This window comes from Ahaetulla prasina, chromosome 3, assembly GCF_028640845.1.
Source record: "Ahaetulla prasina isolate Xishuangbanna chromosome 3, ASM2864084v1, whole genome shotgun sequence".
Classification (NCBI taxonomy): domain Eukaryota; kingdom Metazoa; phylum Chordata; class Lepidosauria; order Squamata; family Colubridae; genus Ahaetulla; species Ahaetulla prasina.
In genome coordinates this window covers 32,961,046-32,969,816 of record NC_080541.1, presented here as the reverse complement: position 1 = coordinate 32,969,816, position 8,771 = coordinate 32,961,046, and the positions used below count along the sequence as shown (strand labels likewise).

Genomic DNA, 8,771 nt, shown 5'->3' with positions numbered 1-8,771 from the left:
GTGGTTTTATTACTTGTTATTTTAATATTCGGCCTATGGATTCAGATTTTTAAATTCAAATATTGTGTTTTAATTTTTGTATATGTCTTTTTAACTTGGCTGTAAACCGCCCTGAGTCTTCGGAGAAGGGCGGTATAGAAATGTAAATAATAAATAACTAAACAAATAAATAAACATGGACTGAGTTTAATGGGATCTTTCCTCAAAATGAACCCAAGATGGTATGTTTGTTCAATCTGTCAAGACTGAAGTTACATTCAACTATTTAGTAAATTCATCAAATGACTAATTCAGATGATGTGATATGATTGGATTTAAAATTTGGAAGGAACTACAGATTTCAAAAACATATCAATAGAACATTCCATCTTTCTGGGAAGCTATGATGGAAAGAATGTGATCCTGATTTTGCATCACTGACATAATTTTTATGCCTCTATTTCCATCTCCAGGAGCTAAATATATACAGTCATTATGCACGCAAACACCTCTTTTTTAAAAAGAGTTGGATAGCAGAAACAAACAGAAAGGGATAGTTGCTTATCTATTCTCCCAACTGCAGGAAACATCTGTATTATGACAAAAAGAATTACTCAAACAACTGGAATGAAGATTGCAGATCATCATGTTAACATGTAACGTGGCTGAAAAGGTTGTAAGCAATTCTTTGCACCTTAGGAAACAGGATTCCAAAAAGGTTTGGTAAAGTTTATTTGAACCGGATGACCAAGTATTACTAAGCAAAGAATTCTTGCTCAGCATTCGAAATATTCAAAATCTCTGCCCAAACAAATTACATTCTAAAGAAAATATTTGCTTAAATAAATGGCAGAAAATTATTTATCTCTGAATTCTTTTTTTTCACGTCTTTCACGCATGACTTCCACCACATGTGGCCAAAGATAAGGCTTATCCTAAAAAATTAAGACAGAAGATATTTTTATTAAAGTTTTACAAAACACATAAAAATTAATACAAGCTAATAGCAGAAGCAGTAAAGAAAAAAGAGGAAAAATGCAGAAAAAAGAAGCTTTTGATTCTGATTTCCTTTGTAGCACATATAAATACATTTACAAAGCTGTCTCTTACTCTATGATTAGAAAAAAAACCTCTTTTTTCTATTATTCAATTTTTTTCTAATCATAAAATCACATGTCATAAGTACATTTTTTTCTATTTCATGCAAAAAGTCTATAAGGAGTTTATAGTCAACCATAAATGTTAGATACTGGTTTATCTCTAATCAAATCATTCAAGTGTCAAACCTTTCCACTTATGTGATTATAATAGTTTTGCGGCAATTGTCATATATGAAAAAAATGACTTTTTTCAAATTGCTTGTCAAATTAGTTCCCAAAGAAAAGTCTAAGTATTTTACCTTTGTACTTTATCCTTTAAAATCTTCCGAATTAATTACACGACTAGGATGACTTAACAGAGGATATGCAATACATCTATTTGTCTTTTAGGGTATTATAAAATATTAAATCTATTAAACTTATGGTAGATATTTCACTAAGCACTTATCAGCTAGCAAAAGACTCTTTTTCATGGTTCTCTTGTACTTTATTTACTGACCTGCAGATCTATGCACAGGGCACAGTACCTTTCTCTAATCTGAAAGAATATGTATTGAAGCATTACAGTCATGGCCGAAAGTGTTGGCACCTCAGAAATTTTTCCAGAAAATCAAGTATTTCTCACAGAAAAGTATTGCATTAACACATGTTTTGCTATATACATGTTTATTTCCTTTGTGTGTATTGGAACAAAACAAAAAAGTTAGGAAAAAAAGCAAATTGGACATAATGTCACGCAAAATTCCAAAAATGGGCTGGACAAAATTATTGGCAGCCTTTCAAAACTGTGGATAAATAAAATTGTTTCAAGCATGTGATGCTCCTTTAAACTCACCTGGGGCAAGTAACAGGTGTGGGCAATATAAAAATCACACCTGAAAGCAGATAAAAAGGAGAGAAGTTCACTTAGTCTTGGCATTGTGTATCTGGGTCTGCCACACTAAGCATGGACAACAGAAAGAGGAGAAGAGAACAGTCTGAGGACTTGAGAACCAAAATTGTGGAAAAATATCAACAATCTCAAGGTTACAAGTCCATCTCCAGAGATCTAGATTTGCCTTTGTCCACAGTGCGCAACATTATCAAGAAGTTTGCAACCCATGGCACTGTAGCTAATCTCCCTGGGCGTGAACGGAAGAGAAAAATTGATGAAAGTTTGCAACGCAGGATAGTCTGGATAGTGGATAAGCGGCCCCAAACAAGTTCCAAAGAAATTCAAGCTGTCCTGCAGACTCAGGAAGCATCAGCGTCAGCGCGAACTATCCGTCGACATTCAAATGAAATGAAACGCTATGGCAGGAGACCCAGGAGGACCCCACTGCTGACACAGAAACATAAAAAAGCAAGACTACAGTTTGCCAAAATGTACTTGGGTAAGCCAAAATCCTTCTGGGAAAACATCTTGTGGACAGATGACACCAAGATAGAGCTTTTTGGTAAAGCACATCATTCTACTGTTTACCGAAAATGGAATGAGGCCTACAAAGAAAAGAACACAGTACCTACAGTGAAATATGGTGGAGGTTCAATGATGTTTTGGGGTTGTTTTGTTGCCTCTGGCACTGTGTGCAAGGCATCATGAAATCTGAGGATTACCAAAGGATTTTGGGTCGCACTGTAGAGCCCAGTGTCAGAAAGCTGGGTTTGCGTCTTGAGTCTTAGGTCTTCCAGTAGGACAGTGACAAGGACAATGACCCCAAATATACATCAAAAAGCACCCAGAAATGGATGGCAACAAAGCGCTGGAGAGTTCTGAAGTGGCTAGCAATGAGTCCAGATCTAAATCCCATTGAACACCTGTGGAGAGATCTTAAAATTGCTGTTGGGAAAAGGCACCCTTCCAATAAGAGAGACCTGGAGCAGTTTGCAAAGGAAGAGTGGTCCAAAATTCCGGGTGAGAGGTATAAGAAGCTTATTGATGGTTATAGGAAGCAACTGATTTCAGTTATTTTTTCCAAAGGGTGTGCAACCAAATATTAAGTTAAGGGTGCCAATAATTTTGTCCAGCCCATTTTTGGAGTTTTGTGTGACATTATGTCCAATTTGCTTTTTTTCCTGCCTTTTTTTGTTTTGTTCTAATACACACAAAGGGAATAAACATGTGTATAGCAAAACATGTGTTAATGCAATACTTTTCTATGAGAAATACTTGATTTTCTGGAAAAATTTCTGGGGTTCCAACACTTTTGGCCGTGACTGTATATTGGTCTCCTATGTCACTTTTTGTTATACAGCTAAGGTGGGTGAAAGATCTCAAAGCTGGATTTTTGGTATAGGGTGACACTGTTTAAGGCCAGCTTTGCTTTTCATCTCCAGCAATTCCAAGATATAAAGTAGATCTTTTGTTCCTTCATCAAAATTGTTTAGTTCACAAAATGAAAAGCAAAGTGAACTAATTTTGCTTTTATCCACACAGCTTTATATCAGCATTTTGTAGTTCACTTGTTTTAAGCATGACATTGTTATTCTATATATAATATTTAAATTAATTCTACACCAGGCGAGCTTATTGAAACTGTCCTTCTGATGATGCTAATGGTAGAACCCTTCCCCTCCCCCAACATATTTCTGGGGTCAAACCATTCTGTGACTGGCTTCACACACTGCATTACACCATAGCTTGTCTTAATCTTGATTTATTGATTACTGGCAGAATTCAAAAGAGCTAGGTACAGCCATGACTATTGAGAGTAAAGAATGCCTTTACTTCATAGTCTTCCCTAAGAGGGATGAAATTTTTAGAAATGAGGAACGTTAACCAGTAAGTAGAATGGAGAGACCTCATGTACTACAACAGTGTTTCTCAACCTTGGCAATTTTAAGATATGCGGACTTCATTTTCCAGAATAGCGTAGACAGCATGGGAGATGGTCCATACAACTTAAAAGTTTCCAAGATTGAGAAACACTGTACTAGAGTCTCATGCATTGCATTGGATAATTATTAAATTCAGATATACTTATTTATAATCTCTCTCACACATTCATTCTTTTCAGATTAGCAGAAATGTTTTGGGGAGGATTTTACTATAAAATGAAGGTTTTAAATGTCTTAAACATTTAATTTCTACAAGGACACTGATATTCCTGCCTGTTTTGAACCAATCTTCCCTATACAATGGATTCCTTTTATTAATATGCATTCAAGAATTCATACCTCTTCATATTTTGTCCACTGATCTTTAGGAAGGATTTCATGTGTCAGACTCAACTGGGCTGCTCTCTTGAGGCGAAATATTCTCTCATAATATACATCTTCCGGAAGTCTCTTTACTGCTTCTTTGACAACATCAGTTTCATCTAGTATATCATCACGCCTTAATCCTGCGACAGAAAAATATTTCTCACATTAGCTAAAATACCAGCCAATAAATTAGATGAAAAAAATATTTAGCATTTAAAGCATACTAATGTCTTGAAGTTTGAGTTTGGCAACTCCTTGTGCAATTAACTGCTGGATAGGATATCAAGAAATTAATTTTTGTAGCTTTGTTAAAAGTATCTGGACAATGGATCATAGATGAGTCACTCCAGCATTCTACCTCCAACTCCAGCATAACTAAAAGACCCTTTTAAATGTTTTCATGATGGTTGCATGGCATCACCATTCAAAAGCCCCTTACCTGGAGTTTCTGAACCACTCCTCTTGGAATAACATTAAAACAAAACCACCAAAATTAAAAATATATTAATACTTCACTAGCTGTTTTTAATGTGCCACCCTTTTCCAATGAGTTTAATAAAAAGTAAAGCAATGATTTTGAATATACTTATATGGTAGTTTGTCTTACTGACCCTAATGGGGCTTATTCTGAAAAGACATGTATAAATCTATACTGTGTATTAATCTTTGATCTAGCAGAAATTATGAGAAATTTCAATAGCCTGAATCAATTTCTACATAGGCAGAAAGTGCATAAATTCATGAAGAAGAGGATACCATTACTCCAGCAAGGAATAGAAAATCATGAATCTTGTTACTGATGACTTTAGTTATTGTGTGAGCACAGGCATCTTAACATTTAATTGTAACATAATTCATTTCTGAATAAACATGCACAAGTAGACAGTTTATCATATTGCTTATTTTCAGTGATGCCTATAGCTATAGTTGGCAGTAACACATTTATATCCGATTGCTTGGAAGTCAGCAGCCTTACAACCTATCCAAATTGATGACATAGTGAAATAAAAAAAAAAAAGTTGATGCCCATATAGTTGGAGCAATTTGCTATTTTACATTAGTCAAATATACACAACCAATTGACAATGTGGCCAAACTGACTAATATGTAAATTATTAGTAGTTGCTTTTTAAAGTCACAAAATAAAAGTATTTTAATTTTTATCATCTATTTTAATTTTTATCATCTATTTTGTGACTAAAACAATGAATGACAATTTTCTATATTTTTATGGTGTACATGTTGATTTAATTGAAAATACTCTGTTTCAATTCAATAAAGAACTTATACATCAGTAACACATTAGCAAATAAAATTTATAGTTTAAAAATATTAAAATGCCCACCGTATTTGTTGAATCCTTGTGCATTGTAATACCATTTGCGAAATCCCTCAAACAGACGACTGCCAGCTGAAACTAGAAGTATGAATCAGTTAACCTAAGATGGTACACACCTGTTCCCTATCCAGACCCCAACACTGTCAGAATTACAAATACAGTAAGATGCAGTTATAGGGCTGTAACACTTTCAATCCTAGAAAATAGGATTATCAGCCCAGAAAAATTCAAAAGTAAGCCAAAGACTACAATATTTCTGAGAAAGAAGAATCTGCATACATGTATATCATATTTGGGTGTAAGTAAAAAGACTTTTCGATATACAAGTTCAGACAGAATATTATTAATAAACTTTGTTACATTTATGACCATTACCTTTAATGTATGCATAATTTTAACTGTATTCAGAAGAGTAAAACTGTTGGCTTCAACAGACAATGCTAGTTAACACATTTTATAGATTAAAATATTTTCTTCCACTTTGTGCCATATAATTTCAAGTGAATTAGTGATTACAATTGAAGACCAATAATTCAAAAGATTGGAGTGCATTAAGGATGTGCAGAATGATAATTTAGAAACCTTAAAATAATACAACTGCAAGAACAATATGAGAAGTATGGTAAATACTTCACTTACTGCAGTATAAAAAGAACCCCTAGTAACAACACCTGTAATGCTTTTACTGTATTCCAATCTGAATATTGTTGTTCTACTTCCTTAACTCTTTATGCTGAAATTAAAATATGTGTGAATCGTCCAGATTTACAATGAGCTAAGATCAACACTATTCTAAAAACTGTGAAACACACATGCTCAAGTACACATGCTCGGTTCTGAACTAAATTAAAGTACTGAATACATATTTGAAGTACATATATACCCTAATTAATGTATATTAGTACATAGAATAATGCATATTCTCTTATCAGACTTCCTTTATATAATTCCCCATATAACTTAGGTATTATATTTTGTGCCTATACAAAACACTAACCACATTGGTTATACTGTAGAATATTTATTTTAAAACTGTACAGGATAAAGTTGGAATTAGAAAAGGGGAAAACTTTGGGAACCAAATGAATCTAGCAGCATTTTTGTATTCTCAAATTTAGGAAACAGATACAAAACAGTGATGGGAAAAAAGCCCCTTTGATTACAGACTGATAAAATAGATGAGTTATCTACTTCTTCCCCTACTAAGAAAACTCCTGGGGACACTAAACACCAATATCAAGTTCAAGAGAACTGAAACAAATCTTATATTTCTACCCTCTTCCTCTTCCTCTACGACGGATGTACAGTATACATTTTTTTCAAACTACCCCCCAACTAAGCAGCCATATACTTTCAGAAACCACTAAAAACTTCATAGATGACTAGCAACTCTGGCATATAGTCTAATCAGAGAAGACAGAGACTTTTTTTTAATTTGAATTTATATCCCGCCCTTCTCCAAAGATTCAGGGCGGCTTACACTATGTTAAGCAATAGCAATAGTCTTCATCCATTTGTATATTATATACAAAGTCAACTTTATTGCCCCCAACAATCTGGGTCCTCATTTTACCTACCTTATAAAGGATGGAAGGTAGGGCCTGGTGGGACTTGAACTTGCAGTAATTGCAAGCAGCTGTGTTAATAACAGACAGACTTAGTCTGCTGAGCCACCAGAGGCCCTTTTGACTTGAAAGTCAAAAAGGAGAGGACAGAAATATGTGCTCTTAGTTGCTGCCCTAAAGATCTTTTTAGAGTTCCTTTTCACATCCAAGCGTTTCAGAAGAGGAGGATAATCCCAACAAAGCCCCAAAGTTATTTTTTCATCAAAACCTTTTTTTAAAAAATTGCTTGACAGAAGAATCTTTTGGAGTCAGAACCTCCGTAGCCCCTTCCAGTAAAACCAACAACCTTATTTAGAAGCTGGCAGGACAGAGGCGACATAAAAGAACAAATTTCTCCATCAACGACTAGAAAGGACTAGTCTTTTGGCTGGCGAAACTGTCTATTTAAGCAAATTTATACAGCTCCTATCCATCCTTCTCATAAAGTTGACTCTGGGCGGCGTAGTTAAAAAAAATAAAATAAACGACTGTTAAAAAAAATTAGGCATACATTAAAAAAAAACCCCAAGAAAAATAACCAATATACAGGGGCCTCCCCTAATCCGGGGACAGATATTATCATCTGGAGCAAGGTTCTCCAAACCTTGGCAACTTGAAGACTTGTGGACTTCAACTCCCAGAATTCCTCAGCCAGCAAAGCTGGCTGAGGAACTCTGGGAGTTGAAGTCCACAAGTCTTCAAGTTGCCAAGGTTGGAGAGCCCTGATTGAGGACGGCGGGAGGACGGCCCTTTCTTATATGCTCTTCTTCCAGAGTTCAAAGCACAGCAAAATTCAAAGGATTTTTTTTCTTCAAAGGAGCCACGTACAAAAGCGATGCTGTACACACATACACACACACACACACACACGAGTGGTCGAGAACCTTCCTGAGCCCCTTCTCCTAAAGCCCCTTATCATGTCTACGTCCTCTTACCATCACTACAGATTAAAACCAGGCTTGTCTGGGTCACAAAAACGACACAACCTCAAATACGCCGCCTCCTTCGACGGTTTAAACAGCCCGGGTTAAAAATGATCCTTTTTTTTTTTTTTTTTACTTACGTACCGGGTGCCCTGCCCGCCATTTTCACCTCTGCAAAACCCGCAACGCCTCTCGGGAAAAAGGAGCGGCGTCTTTAAACCACGTGCTCACAGCCCCCCTTCCCCCCCGCATGGTCACGTGACGCTAACGGCGTCTACGGCACGTTGTTCTGCCCGGCTTCAAATGTTAACGCTTAAAGACGGTCCGCAGCGGTGTGTCCTTTTCCCTGCCGCGTACAATCGAAGCGTGAAGGGCAAATTTCTTTTTATACAAGAAATATGGGTGTTTTGTTATTTTAAAGCAATAAGATGTGTTGCAAAAGGAATTGCGCTTCATTGTTTGCTGACAATGGACAGTGAACAGGGCTGCTGCCGACAGTGGGAAATGGGTAGCCAAGACGACTTTTAAAAATTGAGTCTGTTATATTTGGCAGATGGAGTAATGGAGGTTTAAGAGAGTAGCTTCGAACAGCTCTAAAATGAAAGCCAAGATTATTATTCATTTGTATGATATATTATTTTTC

The 8,771-nt window shown here is 35.8% G+C and overlaps 1 protein-coding gene across 1 annotated transcript; it reads right to left on the bottom strand.

Moving 5' to 3' along the window:
* Positions 1–694: 694 nt before the first annotated feature.
* On the bottom strand, positions 695–8,362 carry LOC131193955 (cytochrome b-c1 complex subunit 7). The gene is made up of 4 exons (XM_058174429.1): positions 8,273–8,362; positions 5,608–5,679; positions 4,236–4,402; positions 695–914 (listed from the first exon to the last, which is right to left on the bottom strand). The coding sequence occupies exons 1-4, from the start codon at positions 8,289–8,291 to the stop codon at positions 837–839; spliced, it is 336 nt and encodes a 111-aa protein (XP_058030412.1). The 5' UTR covers positions 8,292–8,362; the 3' UTR covers positions 695–836.
* Between the last annotated feature and the right edge of the window lie 409 nt (positions 8,363–8,771).

What these genes read in the sequence shown, in the direction of transcription:
- LOC131193955 (XM_058174429.1), bottom strand. An exon ending in ACAAGGATTCAACAAATACG is followed by an intron (nt 4,403 to 5,607) that starts GTGGGCATTTTA and finishes TTTCTGTCGCAG; the next exon opens with GATTAAGGCGTGATGATATA. An exon ending in AGTGGACAAAATATGAAGAG is followed by an intron (nt 915 to 4,235) that starts GTATGAATTCTT and finishes TTAATTTTTTAG; the next exon opens with GATAAGCCTTATCTTTGGCC.